The sequence below is a fragment of the Phyllobates terribilis genome, unplaced genomic scaffold (assembly GCF_046119375.1).
Source record: "Phyllobates terribilis strain yellow unplaced genomic scaffold, ASM4611937v1 Scaffold_11__3_contigs__length_659146591, whole genome shotgun sequence".
NCBI lineage: Eukaryota > Metazoa > Chordata > Amphibia > Anura > Dendrobatidae > Phyllobates > Phyllobates terribilis.
Genome location: NW_027362771.1, coordinates 332511546 through 332535854, shown reverse-complemented (window position 1 = coordinate 332535854; position 24309 = coordinate 332511546). Strand labels below are relative to the sequence as shown.

Sequence of the window (24309 nt, the reverse complement as noted above, 5' to 3'; positions counted from 1 at the left end):
TAAATTATCTATAACCCATAATGCCATTTGTGCTGAGGAAGGCAAGTGGTCCGCAAGTGGTCCACAAGTGGTCTGTTGTGTCTAAGCACTTGGACATATTTTAAAGAAACACTCCCATCAAATTTTTTATCCTCTTAATATATTGCAGTCATCATATTATATAGCACTGTGGACTTACAAATGCTCATTTTGCCTTTCTACCCAGTTAATTCTTCTGTTTTCCATTAGGTTTATGATATCATGTGATTAAAAACTGACTAGCTAAATCCTCTATGTAGAAACAGGAAGTAGCTTTTCCCTGCATGAGTCATTATTAGAACTACAATTCTACTCTCTGAAAAGTCCCTGGCAGGATGGAGGAGACAGCAGCTGGGTCAGGAGTTGAAGAGGGGAATGATAAATGCAGGGATAAGAGACTTCCTGTTTCTACATAGAGCAGAGAAAAGAGAAGAATTAGCTGGGTAGAAAGGCAAAATGAGCAATTGTAAGTACATAGTGCTATATAATATGATGACTGCAATATATTGAGGATAAAAACTTTGATGGGGGTTCTTTTTTTAAATGTAATCTGTCAGGAAGTTTTTGCTACCACTTTTGAATGCTGCATAATGAAGCAGAGACATTATTTCAGCAATGTATCACTCACTGGGCTGCTTTGCTGCAGTTACTTTTCTCTGCTGCAGATCTACCGGTTCTCTAAATGCTTAACTCTGGCCACACCACTTTTTGACAGTTTTCTGTGTGCACTGTGCATAGGCAGAAAGTGTCCAGTCATTGGGTTGTGACAGGGTTATACAGAGCTCATGAATTTGGAGGACTATGTGACAACAGCTTTATTTACTAGACCTGCTGAGAAAAGTGATTTTTTTTCGAAAACTACAATAAGCAGCCCAGTAAGTGATACATCGTTGAAATCAGGGTCTCTATCTCTACATTATGCTCCTCTAAGATTAGGTGACAAAACTTGGTGACAGATTCCCTTTAAACATGTTACTGCTACATCCATTTCTACCATTGGCTCCAAAAACTGACTGAAAACCTACACTGTTTTTTCAAATAATTGTTTGTGAGAAGCCATCCGTACATTGCATGTTCTATGTAGCAGTGCCCAGTAAGTAAAGCAGCTTAACATTAGATCAATTCCAACAAGACCCACAATTCATTGTGTATAGAGCACCTCTTGCTGATGTGTCTACAGGGTACTTGGTTGTCTGGGTGCAGCTTTTCTCTTTTCAGCTCAACCAAATGTGTTTCAAGGGGAGCTGGAAGAGATAGTTGTGGCATAGTTACAAACCTATTTTTTTTTCTAGACACCTTATCAAAATATAAGAGGCTATTTTTTCTTATCAAATTGTGAAACCCTAATATATCAAGGATTAGGTGATATGTTTACAGCCTAGACTACTGATCTCCTCATAGTAGCATTAAAAGTAATCTGGTAAATGATCACTAAAATACCCTAGTACCCTATTTTTGCAGACTGTCCAGTCATTTACAGATAGTTGGCCAGCAGCTATTTGATATACCGTATATAACCATCACATAGTATACAGCAATGTTAAAATTACATTACTGTGCACATGTTCCGTCTTATGTCACTTCTTTTAAAGGGAACCTACATGTCCGATAACGCTATTAATCTGCAGGGTTAATCTGCAGGTTAGTGGAAGTGCCTGACCACAGTACTGAGTGCGGCTCCCCTGGGGAAAAATGAACTATTTCTCCCTGGAGCTGCTGGCAGTCATGCCAGGTGTGCCCAGAACAATTACAGTCACCACTCGCAGTACTGATAGTAATGGCTGTAAACAATACCCCAGAACTGACTGGCAGCCAGACCCACAATGCTTTAACCTCTCTCCGACATGTGCGATCGGGTCTCTCCCTCTGTCATGTGTCCCTAACAACCGCAGGTGGAATCGCGATCCACCCTCGGCTATTAACATGTTAAATGCCGCTGTCAACCTCTGCCGCCCAGTGGTCGGCGCTCATAGCCAGTGAGCATTTCTGCTACACACAGGTGATCTGATGATCGCTGCTTCTAATCTCCCATGAGACTATTGAAGCTAGTGTAAAGTAAAAAAAAAATGTTTTTAAAAATATTTAAAAAAATATAAAGGATAAAATCACCCCCCTTTTGCCCCATTCAAAATAAAACCATGAAAAAAATCAAATGTTCACATATTTGGTATCGCCGCATTCAAAATAGCCCGATCTATAAAGATGTAAAAATAATTAATCCGATCTGTAAACGGTGTAACGAGAAAAAAAATCAAAACACCAGAATTACATTTTTGGTCACCACAACATTGCAATAAAATGCAATAACAGGCGATGAAAACATCATATGTACCCCATAATAGTATCAATAAAAAACGTCAGCTCAGCGCGCAAAAAATAAGCCCTCACCCGGCTCCAGATCTGGAAAGATGGAGACGCTACGGGTCTCGGAAAATGGCAAGCTTTTTTTTTTTTTTTAACAAACTGTGGATTTTTTTTTCACCACTTAAATAAAAATGAACATTTACATGTTTGGCATCTACGAACTCCTAATGACCTGGAGAATCATAATGGCAAGTCAGTTTTAGCATTTAGTGAACATGGTAAAAAACAACTGTGTAATTGCATTTTTTTTGCAATTTCACCTCACTTTGGAATTTTTTTTCCCGTTTTCCATTACACAATATGGTAAAACCAATGGTGTCGTTCAAAAGTACAACTTGTCCCACAAAAAGTAAGCCCTCACATGGCCATATTGACCAAAAAATAAATAGTTATGGCCCTCGGATGAAGGGATTAATTCTCAGTGATGTTCCGGGCGCGCCTGCATAACTGAAAACTCCTGGGAGAAATGAAGGTGCTGGTGCTGCACTTCGATAACGCTATTGTTATGTGTCTGGGTTTGAACCCTTGAGCCTGTGCTTTGTTGTCAGCTTCTCTATCGGCCGAGCCACAGCAGAAACCCTAAAAAGACTGGAGCAAGGATAAGGTTATGTGCGCACGATCAGTATTTGCTTGCAGAAATTTCTGCAAGGTTCTTCACCCCTTTTGCAGTAAAAACGCTGCAGAAAATCCGCAGCATTTTTATGCGTTTTTGCCTGCAGATTTTCCATGCACTTTTTCAAATGCATTGTATAGGAAAGAATGGACATGCTGCTCCTTTTAACGCACATGAAATTCTGTAAGGAAAAATCCTGATCATGTGCACAGATCTTGCAAAATATCATAGAAAATGCTGGGATAAGGTTTGCAATGTGTTTTTGGGACCAAATCCGCGTGGATTTACCGCATAAAAAACGCACCATGTGCACATACCTGAACAGAAACTAAACACCTGGAGAAAAGGTGTTACCGGTGTTTTCATTTACTCATTTTTCTGCCCTATCACCTTTTGGGTGTGGCTTTATATACTTTCCCCCTGCTGGTATTTCCTGCTGATGATAATCTCATTTGGATGTCCAGCCATACTACTGTAGGTCAAACCAGTCAGTGAAAGACCAGCCTGGGTTTATTGTGTTCTTTACCCTCCACCTATCGTCTGTTTCTTTCTAGGAAGTAGGTGGCATATTCTTACAGTATATACTTAATCCTTTATTTCATGGTTTGTTTTACTCACTCTGGGATCTTTCTAGTTCAGCACACTTTCCCTTCTGTAGTTAATTTTCACTATGCCACTAGGGACTGCGGGGTCAGGATCTCTAGTTTGTACAGGAAGCGGCATGGTCAGTTGCAGTTTTTAGTGTGTTACTTATTTTCCCGAGTGAGTTGCTACACTATCATAACAGCTATTAACCTGCAGCTTAACCAAATAGCTGAAGGTTAATAGCGTTATCAGTCCTGACAGGTTCCATTTAAGAGCATCAAGGTTCTGACCCCTTAAGCACTTAAAAGAAGTGAAATGCTCATTCTTCAGGCAGTTTCCAAGCTCTCTATACTTCACAGCATAGCATGAAAGTCAACGGAAAAATAGTAGCAAAGCCGCTTCAAGAAAATGACTGTTTGTGGCTTTGCTTGGGTAACCTTGGTAGCCGCGCTGTAGTCTAAAAGACCCTGTTTGCACATAGCCTAAAGGGGTTATGCCGTGTGGTACAATTGCTACAGAACCTTCACTGAGTGTTCTGTTTGTCTGGGACTTGCAAAAATCCATGTGGTTTTTCCAAAGAGAACCTCATTCAGATGATGGAAATGGATATTCAGTTATAGAAATTTCTCTTAAAAATTTGTTGAGGTGAAGGAACAACATAGATTGAAATCAGACATGCCGCTTATTCAGTGTAGTTCCATGTCTGCATCTGTTCTAATAGTTTCCTAATTAATTTAATAATGGCTAATTAGTTTGGCAGAATTGGTGAGTCTTAAGGTACAGAAAGGAGTAGAAGTTGCATGAGTTCTGCTATATTCATTGTAGACTATAGAAGGGAAACGCTTGACTCAGCATCTGGCATATACCACAATGTGGAGAGATGAATGCACAGTCTTTTCCTTTCTGGACGGTAAACCCAAGAGAAGGGTGCCTCTACTTTACTGATGGGGGGAAATGGAGCCAACACCTATTGAATACTTATGGCACATACTTCCAATATGCAGTAAATATCTCAGTACTTTGGTAATATTGTGGCCGTGGGGTCGTTTTGATCTAACAATGTGGCCCTCAGATCCAAATAGGTTGTGCACCCCTACTTTAAGCTAAAAAGAAAAGGTGGTATTGTTTTTTTAATCTTTGTTATAATAACCAATTAGAAATCCAGTGATCCTAAACATTTTTTCCTATTTACTATATAATTTCCAAAGGAGAATGTACTATGACCAGCAAATGTTTCCTAAGTGCAACTTTAATTCATTTTTCTGTACATGCTGTTTTAATGCAGTATCAAACTAAAATTAAGAGAGGATAGATTGAAAGAAAAGAAAAAAAACAACACTCCTTTTATTATCGACTCCCGACACTTGTTTCAGAAACAGCGAATGTGTGAAGGCAACAATTCCATTTATCAGGCTGATTTAAACGGCCAGTATCTGGGTCTATATATAACCTGGCGACAGCTGTGGTCCTTGCTCCCTGCCATATATGTCCTTAGCAGATCTCAGTACCCAACAGAGAAGATCTAGAATTGTCTTTGCCTTTACACTGACTTTTCCATTCAGAAGATCATATGAAAGTTCCAATGAAATATTTCATAATTTAATTGCAATAACTATTCTGGATTGCAGCGACCGGACACGTTTAGTTCTTTCAATACTGGAATTACCTGGGAGCCTACCAAGGTATTTATAGCCATGTTTTTCATTAAACCTTGTTCTATAGGGCAGCCAGCTTATTTAACAAAATCTTGTAGCGCAATAAAGAGTTTATACTTGTATTTATAGCCTAGATCTGCAATGCCGACTCCTGTAAGTTTACACTTCAGGGATAGGATTCATAAATCATTTGCGGTCAGTGGATACATAGCGGAACAGGTTTGGTTACATATATTCTATGTGAGTTTCAGTGTGCATAAACATAAACAATGTATTCTGTCTGTAGTAATTGGATGATGCAAACCAGATTTGGTATTTCATTTTTTTATTATTAAAAGTTATTTTTTCTGATTTACTGTATTAAATAGAAGAAATAATTTTTATCCCTACCGAAAGAATGGGCAGTGCATGCTAATAGTTCTAATTTATGATAAAATTAATAAATTTTCCTATTATAAAGAAGAGGCAAAAACTCAGGAATAGGGATTATCGAGTTACAGCTCTGCCCACCCTTAACTTTTCTTTAAAAGTTTTATAATTTTTCAAGGCACCAATGCACTGCAGTCACGTGCCATCTAGTAAAAAAAAAAAAGTATGTTAAACAAATTTTTTTTTTCCCAACATGGAAGTCTGTGAATAACAGATTGGTATCTGTTGTCTACATTTTTACCATCTCATGACATAAATCTTGGGATGTCTGGTTTAGAGAGAAGTTAAAGGGAATCTGTCAGCAGGTTTTTGCTATGTAATTAGAGGACAGCATGAGGTAGGGGTTAAAACACAGAATTCAATAACGTGTCACATATCAAGCTGTGTGGTGTGGTTTACTTAGACTGAAGGTTTAATCACCTGGTGATTATCATTGTTTTGGCTACAGCAGCTCATGCATGCTAGTTTGACTCTGCCCCCTTCTGTGATAAGCATCTCACTGTCTATAGACAATGTACATACAAAGACTGGCTGGGGCGGGGCCAGAGTTCTCCGCTCTGTTACATTTCTAAATGTACAAATTGACTCTCTAACGAGCCTTCTCACATGACTTAGGATAATAGCCAAAACCAAAATCTCAGTTTGCTGGGTGGCACTAGAGTGCTAGCTCTCTTCCTCTCTCATATTTCCCAGAGGAGCATTGTGGCTTAAAAGTCTCCTCACCTTGACATGCTTAACATGTCACTCTCCGCAAGGAGAAACACTACCCCTTGGATACATTGCTAAATCTAAAAACTCTGTGTCATCGTTGGATTCAGGGTCTCTTTGCCTACTTCATGCTTGCCTCAGATGAGGTAATAATATTTTTTTTATTTCCATAGTACCAACATATTCCACACTTTACAGGTGTAGCAAAAACCTGCTGAAAGATTCCCTTTAAAGGGGTAATCCAGTTTGGCTCAGCTCCTTACTGGTAGGGAGCGGGGCTGGTGACTTCACGTCTACAGATATCTATGTACCGGTATTGCACACTTGTTCAATTCATTAGAGTTTCCCTTTAAAGATGGACACAATTGTAATAGATTTTAATCGCAATGACTTTTGACTGCAGGAGTGGATTAAACAAAACTCAAGCAAAGGCTGGTATCGCATTCACAGGATAGGTTATAAATGTGTTATCACTAGCATTTCCACTGATCATAGGAACAGGGATCCAATTCAGTTTCCTCCACACTGGAGTCAGTGAATATAGTGGCATTGTCATGCATGACCTGTGAATTTATGTCCATGGTTCTGACTGAATTAGCCAAGTACAGCTATATCAATCAGTCTTCTACACACTGACTTAGATCGGCAGTGGTCATGTATACTACTCGAGAATGCAGTGATCAGACATTTATTTCCTATACTGTGTCTGGGTGACTTCTTTTGTGGCTTAAATCCTTTTCATAAGGCCACGGCCCCACTATCAGTATTTGGTCAGTATTCGGTCAGTATTTTTTCTCAGGAGTGGGAGACAAAACCAGGAGTGGGTGATAAATGCAGAATTGGTGACTTGGTTTTGGCTCCCACTCCTGAGAAAAAATACTGACCAAATACTGATAGTGGGGCCGTGGCTTAAAGCTTTATTTCCAATATTAATCTTCAGTACAGCACTGCTCACCTGCCTCCTTTTTCTGCTCATTGGGAAAAGGGGGGCCTCGCTGTGTCCCTGATTGATCCACAGTTCAGACCTGCAGTGTGTGCTTTCCAATGCTGCAAGTAAAAGCAGCTTTGTCTCTGCAGCATCAGACGGGCTCGGGCACTGAAGCGCTTTCAAGCTGTATTGAAGCAAAAAGCTTGTAAATACTGCACACCTTGCTTAGGAGACTGAACACTTCTGATAACCTGCAGTGGTAGCCAGAAACCTAGGCAATGAGCAGTAAACAATAAAAATGAAAAATCCTCTAGTTCTCAACAAAGGGATTTTTAAAACAAGTAAGGGCTCATTCAGACGTTTTGTTTTTTTTCTCGTATGAATGCTAATTTATTTTTCCATCTGAGAAAAACTGATGAAACTCTCACCAAACTCTGATGGTAAAAACTGATACGTTGACCAAAAAAAAAAAACTGATGAAAATTAAGATAGTTTCTCATAGGAGAGAATTTTACTGATGTCCAAATGAGCCCTAAATAGCAAAGTTGCTTGTTCTTTTAAGCACTTTGCAATTTTAACCATTAATCAGCATGAGAGCAGGTTCAAACGACCGTATTATCGGTCTGAGTGCGATCTGACAAAACATTGGGTTGCGTTCAGACCAATTTTAGTTTATAGTGCCGTGCACACGAGTCTGTCTGAGGGGGAAAAAAAATCACTGTGTTCTCGAGTTTGATCCGATATTCGGATCGCACTCGGCCATACAAGTCAATGAGCGTGTGGAAAAAAAATCTGACAGATTTCCGCAGCCTCACAGAATGGATGGAGTAATTTTTGACACCGTAACAAGCATGCCACAGTCACGTGAAATTAGAGGTACTTGGACATAATATATCAAATGCAGACGTTATTTTCAGTCTTATTTCTAACAAGGGTCCTAAGTCTAGTGGTGTGAGTAAGGAATAACCGCAGACAACTATACGACCCCTACGTGCCCCCTCTTAACATTTTCTATCAGAAAGAGATATTTTTATTTATTTTTTTTATAAATAAAAGGACCATATTGGGGCAAGCTGCTTATTTGCTAAATTGCATCAATTTCTAGGTGTGGTTATTTTGTGTCATTCTTCACTATGAAAAGAAAGCGTACAAAGTTGAAGTAGAAAGGTTTTTCTTTTAACTAAAATCGGTCATGAGCGCAAGTTCTCGTTACTCGAGTTTGCCTAGTGTGCTTGGGTTACATGTTCAAGTCCCTGCGGCCGCACGTTTCGCGGCTGTTAGCCACAAAACATGCGGGGATTGTCTAACAGGCGGGAAACATGTTCGAGTCCCTGCGGCCACATGTCACTTGAGCACCCGCGATACTCTATGAATACCTGAGCAACCAAGTCAAACTCAAGTAATGAGCACTAACGCTCAACACTAGTCATTACATTTTTTTTGCTTTTACTCTTCTTAGTGTTTTCTTAGGGTGCATTTACTCTGACCATTTTTCATCAATGAGCGTTGTAAGAGACATTTGTTTCCTAAAAATTTACATTAACCGGCAGCCAATCACCAGACAAACTAGCAACACGTTTGTCAGGTGAAAGTATTTTTAAGCTTACTTAAAAATTATCTTTCTTGGCAGCACATTGTGCTTTGTAATCTGGACACGTGCTGCCGAGATCAATGACAGCGTGTGTGCTCTGAATGATCGATTACCTATTGTTCTATGCGCAATGGATGTGCGGTTAGCCTGTTATTATATGACAGTAGATCAGAAAACATGTAGCCAATCGGCCATAATTTAACAGCCGCAGGTGGTGCAGTGTAAATGCACCCTCAGGACTTAGCACTGAAATAATGATATAACTTGTGGGGGACAGCATAAAGTGAATTGTTGCAACATTTCTGGTAGTATACTCTTCACTAGCCATAAGTTATATGCAAAAAAGATTATGAACCGGGCTGTCTTTGTGTTCAGGTCTGTTGTAGTCCAGCTCTTTCCTGGGCTGGGTGGAGAACAAATGTATTGAATCTCACACTGTACTACATGGAGTGCTGTTCCCTGTAAGTTGTTATATTACTGATGATTGGAGGAGCCGGGTGGTTGGCTCTCAGGAACCTTGCTCCAAATAATATTCTAGGAGTTGTTGTGCTGTCCCTATTGTGATTAATCTGTAAACTATAATTGACATGTGCCATATAAACTACACTGCAGGGATCTAGGTCTACTAAAATGTACCCTTTCTACAGTGACCTCCTCTTGGTCTCCATTCACTGGTCTGAAAGACTTCTGGATTGAAGAAGTTGTGATTTATCTATGATGCCTGGAGTAATCCCTATGAAAATCACAGATTTAAACCGTGAGTGTCTTCTGCATTTATGTTCGTTCCTGGATAAAGACAGCAGAAAATACCTGTCACAAACATGCCACAAGCTGCAGGAACTTTTCCACGAACCTTCTCTGTGGCCCTTATTGAAGTTTAGCTCTCCTTCAGAGCTCACAAAAAAGAACTACTTCTTGGGACCTGCTTTGAAATCACTGTCAATTTGCTGGTATTCAAGCAGGGTGAAAATCTGCAACATTGAATACTGGGCGAAAACTGCTCTCCAAAAATCCATGTGCAGCCCTCATCTGAACACCGTCAGTGACTTTCTCCAAAAGGTTTGTAAAAGGTAATAGCTGGGGTCATAGTGGGATTTGTGAGACTTCTTTACATGAAAAATAATATTTACCATTCAAGATTGGTATCTGGTTGACTGATGTCAGATGAAGGTTGAGGTCTAGCACCACCAGTGTAAAGGCATGAGCACTCTTTCGTAGGAGTAAGAGCCTGCAGTGGCATTAAGACAATAAGGCTCTGTGCACATGGAGTCTTTTCGCTGAGGTTTCAGAGCAGAAACCGAAAATTTGTGAGGAGTTTTGAAATTTGGAAAGTTTCTGCTCCAAAAATTCCTATAAAAACTGAGTGCACATAGCCTTACTTATACCTATTAAAATCACAATTATTTTCTTTAAGAATATAAAGTTTAACTTCTTAAATGTCAGAACTTAAATGGGTTAGGACAGAGGTAAATATTGATGGCCTATCCTTAGAATAGGTCAGTATTAGATTGGTGGGGGTCTGACAACCAACACCCCCACCAATCAGCTGCTTACATTAGTCTGCCACTGGATGTACAAACAGGGGAGGGGGCTGGGACAGCATGACTCCGTACACGGTGTAGTGGTAATTCTCACTAAGTGTAGCTCAGTTCCTATTAAATTAAATGGAAGCTAAGCTGCAGTACCTGAGAATGGCCACTAAGCTGCTCCATACACTGTTTATAGCCCCATCTGAGCTGCAAACAGCTGACTGCTTGGGGGGGCCAAGTCCCCCACCAATCTGATAGTGATGACCTAAGTAGTAGACAACCCTCTTAACACAAAGTTGTGTATAAATGATGAATTTCGCTCTATATTTGTCAGTATTGTGTAGCCATTCAATGTTTTTCATCCACATCGTAATTAGTATTTTTTCATACTGTAGATACAAATACTGATTTGCAATATTGATAACAGGCAATGCAATTTACTTTTATAGGGAGAAAACACAGTAATCTGTATTGAAAACAACTGCATACATAGTAGTAGTGTTTATAAGAATAACATTGTTTCCATAGTTCAGACCTATTCTATTAGTACACATACAGAATATGGGTCCCAAACACCCACGTATAAATGATTGTGAATATGGTACCCATAAAATGGCCCTGTAATCAATTCAGCAAGAACGGAAAATATGGAAATGCTCCTTCATATTTTTGTATTACAGATATTTTCCTCCACTGAAATTTTGGAAAGAATTGGTGCCTCATGGGGGTGGCACACCAACTAAGGATTCTTATTACTTGCATTGCCATGTAGACGAGGCACTGCTCTAGAAATGACACTTGTACCATGATGTTGTTAATCTGCTTAGAACAATCTATCATTGTGTTATTTTGTGTGCAATTCAGTGCTGATACGTTATTATTGCATCTTAATAACAATCAGAACTTAAACCTGTATCAGAAAACAAAGTTCTAATCGATCTTACAGATTGCTGTGAGTCTGACCAATCGGACTCCAGTGATCTAGAGAAACAGGCTCCGAAAGGCTCCATTTTAAATGGAGTGGAGGTGCACATGCTCAACATTGGATTATTGATTGTCTAAAGGCCTGCCAGAATTACTGAGTACAGCACTATTTCCAGTAGTCCCATATAGACAATGAATGGCGTGGAGGTGCATTCAAGAAGAGGCTCTACAGAGCCTGATTCTTATGATCGCTGAGAGTCCTAGCGATTGGACCCCCCATTGATTTATAACTTTAGATTTTGGGAATACCCCTCTTCTTGAAAAGATAACCTGCTAGATGTCAGTATCTGCCACTAGTGGGAACTTACTGCATACTTTGTAGATTCTCCACTTTGGACCTCACGAATAGACATTGATAACATTCAAGTGCTTCTCACTAAATTATAATATCATCCAAAAGTTAATTTATTGCAGTTCTTCAATACAAAAAGTGAAACTCCTATATTATATAGAGTCATTACAAACAGAGTAATCTATTTCAAGTGTTTATTTCTGTTAATGTTGATGATTATGGCTTACAGAGAATGAAAACACAAAAGTCATTATCCCAGTAAATTAGAATATTTTATAACACCAGCTTTAAAAATGTTTTTAAAATCCGAAATGTTGGCCTACTGAAATGTATGTTCAGTAAATGCACTCAATACTTGGTTGTGGCACCTTTTGCATCAATGCGGCATGGCATGGAGGCTATCAGCCTGTGGCACTGCTGAGGTGTTATGGAAGCCCAGGTTGCTTTGATAGCAGCCTTCACCTTGTCTGCATTGTTGGATCGGGTGTTTCTCATCTTCCTCTTGACAATACCCCATAGATTCTCTATGGGGTTAAGGTCAGGCGAGTTTGCTGGCCAATCAAGCACAGAAATACTGTTGTTTTTAAACCAGGTATTGGTACTTTTGGCAGTGTGGACAGGTGACAGGTCCTGCTGGAGAATGAAATTTCCATCTCCAAAAAGCTTGTCGGCAGAGGGAAGCATGAAGTGCTCTAAAATTTCCTGGTAGATGGCTGCACTGTGTAACATACCTGGCGGCGTCCTTGCATAGTGGTCCATCTCCCACTGTGCAAGAGCGCGCACTTGATCTCCAGTCCAGTCTGCTAGCCTGGCTTCCTTCCATGCTGTCTGCTTACCTCTGTTTCTGCTGCTTAAGGGCGGCGCCCGATCACTTCCTGTTTCTTGTACCTGCTGCGGGCACACCCCTTGTGCGTCCTCAGCCTATTGCTGTCTGTCACCTGGTATTTAACCCAGCTGCTCCAATGAATCCCTGCCTGAGCATTGTGTTTCTTTCAGTGTGCTCTTTCACTCTGAATGTGCCAGGTCCCTTTCTGTGTTTGCTTGCTTGCCTTTCTTGTAGGCTGTATTTCCAGTCCTGTCTGAACACGCTCCTTGCCTGTTCGTTCCGCCTTCTAGGGGCTGCATACCTAGACCCGCTCCTGTGTCTTGCTACTGAGTCTGTTCTTGTCTGTATACTCTTCTAGCCTGTTTCCTGTGTTTCTCTATGTCCGTACCTTTCCTTTTTCTGCAGAGTCTGAACTCGTACCTAACTCCTGCTGGTTGTCACTGTACTTCCGTTTGTGAGTTTGTGGTCCACTCGCTACCTCACTGCAAGTACCCTGTGGGTATCTGGTTCTGCCTTTCCCTTCCTGCCTGTTCCGTGTGAACAGAGCCCTGTCCCCCCTGCTCTGCCTTTGCTCACCGCTCCGGCGGTTCTAGCCTGCTCTGCCTTTGCTCATCGCTCCGGCAGTTCTAGCCTGCTCTGCCTTTGCTCACCGCACCGGCGGTTCTAGCCTGCTCTGCCTTTGCTCACCGCTCCGGCGGTTCTAGCCTGCTCTGCCTTTGCTCACCGCTCCGGCGGTTCTAGCCTGCTCTGCCTTTGCTCACCGCTCCGGCAGTCTCGCTCCGCTCTGACCCTTTGCTCACCGCCCCGGCGGCCTCGTCCTGCTCTCGCTCACCGCTCCGGGCGGCCTCGTCCTGCTCTGCTCTCGCTCACCGCTCCGGGCGGCCTCGTCCTGCTCTGCTCTCGCTCACCGCTCCGGGCGGCCTCGTCCTGCTCTGCTCTCGCTCACCGCTCTGGGCGGCCTTACTCTGCTGTGTTTGTCCGCCACATCTGTGGTTCTGTTCCTGAGTCCCAGTGTGTACTGGGTCCTATCCCGCCTGTGTTCCTACCTGCTAGTGCCTCCCTGTCTGCACTCTAGCCGTGTTTGCCTGTACCCCCCTGCCTGCATACCCGCCTGCCTGCATACCAGTCGTGCCTGCCTATACCCACCAGTCTGTGTGCCAGCCTAACCTGTCTGTTCCTGTATTACCCTGTGTGGGTCAACAGCCGTGTCCGGGGTCTGTCCTGGAGTAGCACCTGGTCCCTCTGCTCGGTTCCTCCTTGGTGCACTGGCGTCGTATGCCATCGTGCGACCCTGGTCGGATCGGGTGGATACCTAGTTACGCCCCTCCAGGCATTCACTCTCCGGCACGGTCCAGTGGAATCACACGCACACGCCGCTCAGCCCGGGCGTGTGCATTACAGCATGCTCAGGCCATGGTTCCCGTTGAGCCCCACGGCCTTCGCTCTGTGAGACTTTTTCCAGAGAATACGTGCATTAAAAATAAATAAAAAAATATATATATATATTTTTTTTTCTTTACCTGAGTTCCAGGCGAATTACGCACCCGTCCAGATGGATCTTTCTGCACTCGTTCCTGCGGATCCGCCACGGTACTATGGGGATCCAAGACAGAGTCGTGCATTTGTGGAGCAATGCATGCTACACTTCAAGTTCTACCCTCTTTGTTTTCCCACCGATCGGGCTAAGGTGGGATTCATGATGTCTTACCTAGCGGGTGATGCCTTGAAATGGATCACCCCCCTATGGGACGCACAGGATCCTATCGTCCTGGACATAATGGCCTTCCTGGTGGCCTTTCTAATGGTCTTCGATGATCCTAACCCGGAGGCTCCTGCTGAAGCTTCACTTCCCAATATCCCGGAGCAGCCCCGATGGGTAACGTGTGTGGGTAGCGCACTAGTCCTCCTGCCAGAAGAGACTACTGCCCATCCAGAATCCACACAAGGATGACTACGCTCTCCGGAATACTTCTCCCAACCTCAAGAGGCAGTCCAGACGGGCTAGGCGTAGAGGCAAGCCGTCACGCCTGGGTCTGTCCTCCCAAAGACCTCCTGATCCCAACCTTGAAGTCCCTGCTGAAGCTTCATTTCCCTGTAACCCGGAGCAGCCCCTACCGGTAATATGCGTGGGTAGCGCACCTGTTCTCCTGCCCGAAGAGACTTCTGCCCACCTAGAATCCTCCGGGATACCACCTGATGACAAATGGAGAGAGACTTCCCTACACCCGGTACCCGATACTTCGTCCGCTCCGTCCTGTGAGCCTGACAATGGGTATCTCAAAGCGGTAGTTAACCCGAGTCTCTACACCCCTCCGACCAGGCGGAGGACCTCCAGTTGTCTCCAGAACCCTTCGGGGTGCTACCTGGTAGCAAATGGACAGAGTCTTCCCTATACTCTGTACCTGATACCTCGCCCGCTTCGTCCAGTGAGTCCGACCTAGTGTACTCCGAAGCAGAGGTTATCCCTGAGTCTCTACACCCCTCCGACCAGGCGGAGGACCTCCAGTTGTCTCCTGAACCCTTCGGGGTGCTACCTGATAGCGAATGGACAGACACTCTCCTATACTCGGTACCTGATACCTCACCCGCTTCTTCCAGTGAGTCCGACCTAGTGTACTCCGAAGCAGAGGTTATCCCCGAGTCTCTACACCCCTCCGACCAGGCGGAGGACCTCCAGTTGTCTCCTGAACCCTTCGGGGTGCTACCTGATAGCGAATGGACAGAGACTCTCCTATACTCGGTACCTGACACCTCGCCCGCTTCTTCCAGTGAGTCCGACCTAGTGTACTCCGAAGCAGAGGTTACCCCCGAGTCTCTGCACTCTTCCGACCCGGCGGAGGACCCCCAGTTGTTTCCTGAATCCTCTGGGGTACCACCTTATAATAAAGAGACAGTGACTTTTCTACACCTTGTACCTGATACCTCGCCCATTTCATCCTGTGAGCTTGACAAGATGTACCCCGAAGCAGAGGTTACCCCCGAGTCTCTGCACCCCTCCAACCCGGCGGAGGGCTTCCAGTTGTCTCCTGAACCCTCTGGGGTGCTACCTGATAATAAGTGGAGAGAGACTTCCTTGTGTGCTGTTCCTGGTACTCCACCCGTTTCGTCTGTTGCTGAGGATGGCTGGATAGGAGGTAGCATCCTAGATACCCAGAGGAGACCAGTTTTTCCGGTGGACAGTGGAAGTGATCTCCTTGAAGTGAAGGATTGGCCCTCGAATTCCCTGCGGAACATTCTGGCAGGCCTGAAGAAGAGGGGGCGTAAGGGGGGGGTACTGTAACATACCTGGCGGCGTCCTTGCATAGTGGTCCATCTCCCACTGTGCAAGAGCGCGCACTTGATCTCCAGTCCAGTCTGCTAGCCTGGCTTCCCTCCATGCTGTCTGCTTACCTCTGTTTCTGCTGCTTAAGGGCAGCGCCCGATCACTTCCTGTTTCTTGTACCTGCTGCGGGCACACCCCTTGTGCGTCCTCAGCCTATTGCTGTCTGTCACCTGGTATTTAACCCAGCTGCTCCAATGAATCCCTGCCTGAGCATTGTGTTTTTCAGTGTGCTCTTTCACTCTGAATGTGCCAGGTCCCTTTCTGTGTTTGCTTGCTTGCCTTTCTTGTAGGCTGTATTTCCAGTCCTGTCTGAACACGCTCCTTGCCTGTTCGTTCCGCCTTCTAGGGGTCGCATACCTAGACCCGCTCCCGTATCTTGTCTGTCCTGTCTGAACACACTCCTAGCATGTTCCTCCCGCCTTCTAGGGGCTGCATACCTAGACCCGCTCCTGTGTCTTGCTACTGTGTCTGTTCTTGTCTGTATACTCTTCTAGCCTGTTTCCTGTGTTTCTCTATGTCCGTACCTTTCCTTTTTCTGCAGAGTCTGAACTCGTACCTAACTCCTGCTCGTTGTCACTGTACTTCCGTTTGTGAGTTTGTGGTCCACTCGCTACTTCACTGCAAGTACCCTGTGGGTATCTGGTTCTGCCTTTCCCTTCCTGCCTGTTCCGTGTGTACAGAGCCCTGTCCCCCCTGCTCTGCCTTTGCTCACCGCTCCGGCGGTTCTAGCCTGCTCTGCCTTTGCTCACCGCTCCGGCGGTTCTAGCCTGCTCTGCCTTTGCTCACCGCTCTGGCGGTTCTAGCCTGCTCTGCCTTTGCTCACCGCTCTGGCGGTTCTAGCCTGCTCTGCCTTTGCTCACCGCTCTGGCGGTTCTAGCCTGCTCTGCCTTTGCTCACCGCTCTGGCGGTTCTAGCCTGCTCTGCCTTTGCTCACCGCTCTGGCGGTTCTAGCCTGCTCTGCCTTTGCTCACTGCTCCGGCAGGTTCTAGCCTGCTCTGCATTTGCTCACTGCACCACCAGTCTTGCTCCGCTCTGACCCTTTGCTCACTGCTCCGGCAGTCTCGCTCCGCTCTGACCCTTTGCTCACTGCTCCGGCAGTCTCGCTCCGCTCTGACCCTTTGCGCACTGCTCCGGCAGTCTCGCTCCGCTCTGACCCTTTGCGCACTGCTCCGGCAGTCTCGCTCCGCTCTGACCCTTTGCTCACTGCTCCGGCAGTCTCGCTCCGCTCTGACCCTTTGCTCACTGCTCCGGCAGTCTCGCTCCGCTCTGACCCTTTGCTCACTGCTCCGGCAGTCTCGCTCCGCTCTGACCCTTTGCTCACTGCTCCGGCAGTCTCGCTCCGCTCTGACCCTTTGCTCACTGCTCCGGCAGTCTCGCTCCGCTCTGACCCTTTGCTCACTGCTCCGGCAGTCTCGCTCCGCTCTGACCCTTTGCTCTCTGCTCCGGCAGTCTCGCTCCGCTCTGACCCTTTGCTCACTGCCCAGGCGGCCTCGTCCTGCTCTACTCTTGCTCACCGCTCCAGGCAGCCTCGTCCTGCTCTACTCTTGCTCACCGCTCCAGACGGCCTCGTCCTGCTCTACTCTCGCTCACCGCTCTAGGCGGTCTCATCTTGCCCTGCTCTCGCTCACCACTCTGGGCGGCCTTACTCTGTGTTTGTCCGCCACATCTGTGGTTCTGTTCCTGAGTCCCAGTGTGTACTGGGTCCTATCCCGCCTGTGTTCCTACCTGCTAGTGCCTCCCTGTCTGCACTCTAGCCGTGCTTGCCTGTACCCCCCTGCCTGCATACCCGCCTGCCTGCATACCAGTCGTGCCTGCCTATACCCACCAGTCTGTGTGCCAGCCTAACCTGTCTGTTCCTGTATTACCCTGTGTGGGTCAACAGCCGTGTCCGGGGTCTGTCCTGGAGTAGCACCTGGTCCCTCTGCTCGGTTCCTCCTTGGTGCACTGGCGTCGTATGCCGTCGTGCGACCCTGGTCAGATCGGGTGAATACCTAGTTACGCCCCTCCAGGCATTCACTCTCCGGCACGGTCCAGTGGAATCACACGCACATGCCGCTCAGCCCGGGCGTGTGCATTACAGTCTGACTTTGGTCTTGATAAAACACAGTGGACTCACACCAGAGTCTTCCTCCAGACTCTGGGACCTTGATTTCCACATGAAATGCAAAATTTACTTTAATCTGAAAACAACACCTTGGACCACTGAGTCCAACAGTCCAGGTCTTTTTCTCCTTGGCCCGGGTAAGACACTTCTGGTCTATTGGTCATGAGTGGCTTGGCACAAGGAATGTGACACTTGTAGCCCATGTCCTGGACACGTCTGTGTGTGGTGGCTCTTGAAGCAATGACTCCAGCAGCAGTCCACTCCTTGTGAATCTCCCCCAAATTTTTGAATGCTCTTTTCTTAACCACAGCCTTGAAAGGATTGTTATCTCGGTTGCTTGTGCGCCTTTTCCTACCACACTTTTTCCTTCCACTCAACTTTCCATTAATATGCTTGGATACAGCACTCCCTGAACAGCCAGCTTCTTTAGCAATGATCTTTTGTGACTTACCCTCCTTGTGGAGTGTGTCAATGACTGCCTTCTGGACATCTGTCAAGTCAGCAGTCTTCCCCATGATTGTGGAGCCTAATGAAACAGACTAAGAGACCTTTTTAAATGCTTAGGAAGCCTTTGCAGGTGTGTGTTGTTAATTATTCTAATTTACTGAGATAATGACTTTTGTGTTTTCATTGGCTGTAAGCCATAATCATCAACATTAACAGACATAAACACTTGAAATAGATCACTCTGTTTGCAATGACTCTATATCAGTGGTTCTCAACTCCAGTCCTCAAGACCCACCAACAGATCAGGTTTTCAGGATTATCTTAGTTTTGCACAGGTGATGGAATTATTACCTGTGCAATTCTAAGGAAATCCTAAAAACGTGATCTGTTGGTGGGTCTTGAGGACTGGAGTTGAGAACCACTGCTCTATATAATATATGAGTTTAACTTTTTGATGATATTCTAATTTAGTGAGAAACACTTGTATAAATCACCTTAAAGGGAATCTAAATCCAACTATGCATCACTTAGATTGTGTGAGAATGGCTGCACCCAGCAATCAAGAGCTTTCAGATTTAGAATACAGCAGAGCTGAGAAAGCTAACCCCGCCCGCACCAGGCTCTGTATGTACAAAGTCCATAGACAGTGAGCTGCTTAGTTGCCAGACTAGTCCAGCAATGTTAATCTCTTAGTGATAAATCCTTTGTAGTGAGTAAACAACCTCACACATTTTGACAAGTGACACATCCCTGAATTCTTTGTTTCAGATTACATAGTAAAAACCTGCTGACAGATTCCCTATAAGATCTTTTAGTCAAATATGAAAAGCTGCTGTGACACAGAAATAAGAACGAATGGTCCAATGTTTGTTGAAGGTTCTAAAATTATGTTTTCCTCATGCTCTTTTTTTAGATGCCCAAACCTGCGAACACTGACTCTCTCTGGTTGTGCCCACATCGGTGATGAAAATCTCATCCAAGTCTTAAAACACTGTCCTCACCTTCAAAGTTTAAAACTGGAAAACTGCTCTGGAGTGACAGACAAGACATTGGCAGTGGTTCCCCTTTATTCCAAAAGACTTCACACCCTCCATGTAAACTTTTGCAGAAATATAACAAAGGCGGGTCTCTCTCTGGTGCGGCAGGGGTGCCCAGGAATCATCCTGCAGGCAGAGAGGAGTGCAGATATGATCTGTGACAGAATGCCTGATAAGCCATCATCAAGATTAGTTATACTGACATAAGCCATCTATAGTGACGACAGCTTGGACACATGCACTGTACTTCTTTCCAAGACCTCAGTCCCTAGCTGCTGTGTTTGCAATGAATCAAACACAGATTACCGTACATAAAGTATAGCTGTTGTGCTCTGGTTTACACATCCATATCTGAGGTCCAGGGAGTCCTTTTTTTTAAGAACATTTTACAAAAGAAATAGGCTTCTAGCTTTATTTTAGATCCAATGCAGTGGGAACTCCAACCTTCCATATAAATATTAATTTGTCTTAATTTAGATTGTAAAAAACTTTGAAAGTTATAGAACTGGTGTAGCTTTCTACTAAACATGTCCATACCAAGTAAAATTGTGATTTAGGCGTCTGATATTTTATACTGGGGATGTCTCAATGTTTGCTTAAAAAAAATCATCATATATTACAATCTTCCTAGGGACATTATCTTGTACTGTGTAGACATTGGGGCAGTGTGGATGATCAGAAAGCTATAACAGAATTCATGTACAGCTATAGGACTTTCTAAAAAAATATTTTTTAAACCGTGCACTGCCCAATACTGGATAAAGACGTATTTGCCGCTCGATATTCTATACTTACTTGTGCAAGAGGTTATTCTGATGACTTTTTCATTTTCAGGGGAGCAACAAACAAAGCCCATTTTGAAAACTAATACAGGGGAAAACCTGGAACAGTTGCCAAATCTCATTTTTCAGAGCCTATACGCTTGCTGTTTATACATTTATAAGTTGTGAATACTTTGGTAGGACACAGAACTGTGGGAAATTTAGCTCTTCCCAATATTAGATCCTTACATCCATGCAAGTTATAAATAAACTGTCATATTATTTTACTTTTCTTCTTAAATCACAATATGACAGCTATGTGTAAATGCAGTCATGGCCAAAAGTGTTGGCATCCTTGAAATTGTTCCAGAAAATGAAGTATTTCTCCCAAAAAATTATTGCATTACACATGTTTTGTTATACACACACACACGTTTATTTTCTTTTTTTTTTTTTTTGTGGTGTTCAAATACACACAGAGGACAAAAAAGGCAAATTGGAAATAATTTCTCACAAAACTCCAAAAATGGGTTGGCCAAAGTTGTTGGCACCCTCAACTTTATATTTGGATGCACACCCTTTGGAATAAATAACTGCAATCAATCGCTTCCTATAAACCCTTCCCGACATTTGTTGTATATATACACATCTGGTCGGGAAGCACTTCCCGACCGATGCAGTATATATACAGTTAGGTCCATATATATTTGGACAGAGACAACATTTTTCTAATTTTGGTTCTAGACATTACCACAATGAATTTTAAACAAAACAATTCAGATGCAGTTGAAGTTCAGACTTTCAGCTTTCATTTGAGGGTATCCATATTAAAATTGGATGAAGGGTTTAGGAGTTTCAGCTCCTTAACATGTGCCACCCTGTTTTTAAAGGGACCAAAAGTAATTGGACAGATTAAATAATTGTAAATAAAATGTTCATTTCTAGTACTTGGTTGAAAACCCTTTGTTGGCAATAACTGCCTGAAGTCTTGAACTCATGGACATCACCAGACGCTGTGTTTCCTCCTTTTTGATGCTCTGCCAGGCCTTCACTGCGGTGGTTTTCAGTTGCTGTTTGTTTGTGGGCCTTTCTGTCTGAAGTTTAGTCTTTAACAAGTGAAATGCATGCTCAATTGGGTTGAGATCAGGTGACTGACTTGGCCATTCAAGAATATTCCACTTCTTTGTTTTAATAAACTCCTGGGTTGCTTTGGCTTTATGTTTTGGGTCATTGTCCATCTGTAGTATGAAACGACGACCAATCAGTTTGGCAGCATTTGGCTGGATCTGAGCACACAGTATGGCTCTGAATACATCAGAATTCATTCGGCTGCTTCTGTCCTGTGTCACATCATCAATAAACACTAGTGACCCAGTGCCACTGGGAGCCATGCATGCCCAAGCCATCACACTGCCTCCGCCGTGTTTTACAGATGATGTGGTATGCTTTGGATCATGAGCTGTACCACGCCTTCGCCATACTTTTCTCTTTCCATCATTCTGGTAGAGGTTGATCTTGGTTTCATCTGTCCAAAGAATGTTCTTCCAGAACTGTGCTGGCTTTTTTAGATGTTTTTTAGCAAAGTCCAGTCTAGGCTTTTTATTCTTGTTGCTTATGAGTGGCTTGCACCGTGCAGTGAACCCTCTATATTTACTTTCATGCAGTCTTCTCTTTATGGTAGATTTGGATATTGATACACCTACCTCCTGGAAAGTGTTGTTCACTTGGTTGGCTGTTGTGAAGGGGTTTCTCTTCACCATGGAGATTATTCTGCGATCATCCACCACTGTTATCTTCCGTGGGCACCCAGGTCTTTTTGCATTGATGAGTTCACCAGTGCTTTCTTTCTTTCTCAGGATGTACCAAACTGTAGATTTTGCCACTCCTAATATTGTAGCAATTTCTCGGATGGGTTTTTTCTGTTTTTGCAGCTTAAGGATGGTTTGTTTCACCTGCATGGAGAGCTCCTTTGACCGCATGTTTACTTCACAGCAAAACCTTCCAAATGCAAGTGACGCGCCCCTGGGCCTGTGTCGCGCTGCGTTGCGCACGCGGGAGCTTACCCGGAGCCGGATCTCTTGAGGGTTGTAGTCTCGTGGCGGCGACCCGGTCCGTGCCCAGGGAGTCCAACTGAGCGGCGATGTACTAGCAGTAGATGGTTGGTGACTACGCCACCCGTTGAATGCAGCTATGGAGCTGCCGCTGCAGGGCAGACCGCTGAGGCCGGTGGAAGGATGGTGCAGCGTGGATGGTATAACCCCCAACGGGAGGGGTATGGCCTCAGGGCAGCCGACGTGGATGATGGGGGTAGCAGGAACCACTCAGAGACGGTGCGGTGTAGTTCAGGGTCTTTACTGGTGACAAAGATAGACCCTCCCGGAGTACTTGCTAGTGATAGGGGCCTGGTCAGTCCTTGAGCAGATGGGATTTCCCCTGGCCAGGCGGAGTTGTAGGCCTTCCCAACTAACTGTACTCTTCTGGCTACCTTGCTAGAGGCGGGAATAAGTAGCCCACGTCCCTGAGTGTACCGTGTGGTGCTCACCCGTATGGCCGGTGACTCGGGGCCTTCTAATGGCTTCCGCTCCACGATGGCGGTGCTGGTCCCACGCGTGCGACCGTGCCTTCGGGCTTCTGGGCCAGAGGACCTGAAATCCTCTGCCGGACGGTTTCTGCTGCTGGGTAGGAGTTAGTCCCCACAGCCTCGGACTCCGGGTCCGGTTAGAAATCTTCTCAGTCAGGGCGAGCTCTGCAGCTGCCAAGCCCCTGACTCCTTGTAACACTGCTCCCCACAGAGCTCCTGATGTTTCTTGCTATGCTGCTTCTCTTCTCTACTCTTGTTCTGTCTTCTTTCTCTCTCACTCTGCCTCAGCCCCGGGTTTATATAGGGGAAGTCCTTCCCCTCCCAAGACTGGGCAGGAGGTGTGGCATGCACAGGATCCCTGACCAAAGGACCTCCCACCTGCTCTCAGACGTAATATCTCTATCACTGTGGCAACCAGACCCCTGGGGTGTCACATTCCCCCCTAGTGAAATTTAGTACTCCGGGACTAAACATATTTTTTTAGAAAAACATAACAAGGTATAGCAATAACAATACAATAAGAAAAACACATAAGATGGTTACGGCGTGTCCGCAACCGGGTGCAGTTTTGAAAAGCAAGGTGTCCATTTCACCAAAACAGGGAGACGTAACCAGGTAGGGGCCTGTCCTGCCCCGAGTCCTTAACAGTCTTTAGTCCATCCTGGGTTACGCTCCAACTATGTACAAGGATTCCCGGTAAATCCACCAAGGACTCCTAAAAAGAACTAGAAACACAAAATTATACACAAGCAACTATAAACAAGTAAACATTATAAGATAGCTTAAACATTTAGATCCTCCAACGTGCGGGTAGCTGGCCTCTAGTGGCCCTAGTGGACCTACGGAGCTGACTGTCTGGCCCTGAACTACAGGGTGTAGGAGCTGTCAAGGGTAAACTGGGCAGCTGACTATGGGCCCTCTGGCTCACTAGGGGTATGGCAGGCTCACTATAAGCAGAGGGTTGATTTTCCGGGTCTGCTTGTATAGAGTCTTCTGCCTCCTGGACCGGCTGTTCTTCCAGCTCTACCGGTTGCTCCGTAGGTTCTTGGGATGATGGTTGGAGGAAGGTGAGTACGGGTACCACAACTGCACCATTGACTTGAGTCCAAGACCGAGGGAAGTCCCCGAGCACGGTACTAACCATATCTTCCCTTTCCTCTACGGGTCGATGGTCTTCTTGTTCCTCTTCAGGGTTCCTCAGTTGTTCGGGACACTTCTTCAGGTGGTCCCGGGATACAATGGCTGTGGTTTCCCCTCCGTCTTTACTGATGGTACAGACCTTCGGGTTTTCGTGGCTTGAGGGCAGTACGGTGTACGGGTCCTTCTCCCACTGGTCGTCCAACTTGTGGAGCCGTCTCTTCCTCTTCAAGACCTGCTCTCCGGGTACCAGGGGAACAGCGGGAGCATACTGGTTGTAAGTTTTCTCTTGTCTTTCCCTAGCCTGACAGAGACTTCGCTCCACGCTCTCCTGTACTCTCCGGTACTGCTGCTGCCTCTCTGTGTCCCAGTCTGTTTCTGGTGAAGTGTCCTCGGGT

At 45.0% G+C, this 24309-nt stretch overlaps 1 protein-coding gene across 1 annotated transcript; it reads left to right on the top strand.

Moving 5' to 3' along the window:
- The first annotated feature begins 494 nt into the window (after positions 1–494).
- Positions 495–19978, top strand: FBXL22 (F-box and leucine rich repeat protein 22). Its single transcript, XM_073652706.1, has 3 exons — positions 495–5262; positions 9539–9961; positions 19309–19978. Exons 2-3 carry the CDS (start codon positions 9606–9608, stop codon positions 19637–19639), a joined length of 687 nt encoding a protein of 228 aa, XP_073508807.1. The 5' UTR covers positions 495–5262; positions 9539–9605; the 3' UTR covers positions 19640–19978.
- Positions 19979–24309: the final 4331 nt, after the last annotated feature.

Bases quoted from the DNA above. Each gene is read 5' to 3' on its own strand.
- FBXL22 (XM_073652706.1), top strand. From the start codon at position 9,606: ATGATGCCTGGAGTAATCCCTATGAAAATCACAGATTTAAACCGTGAG. The intron at 9,962-19,308 runs GTAATAGCTGGG...CTCTTTTTTTAG, and splicing joins CTCCAAAAGGTTTGTAAAAG to ATGCCCAAACCTGCGAACAC.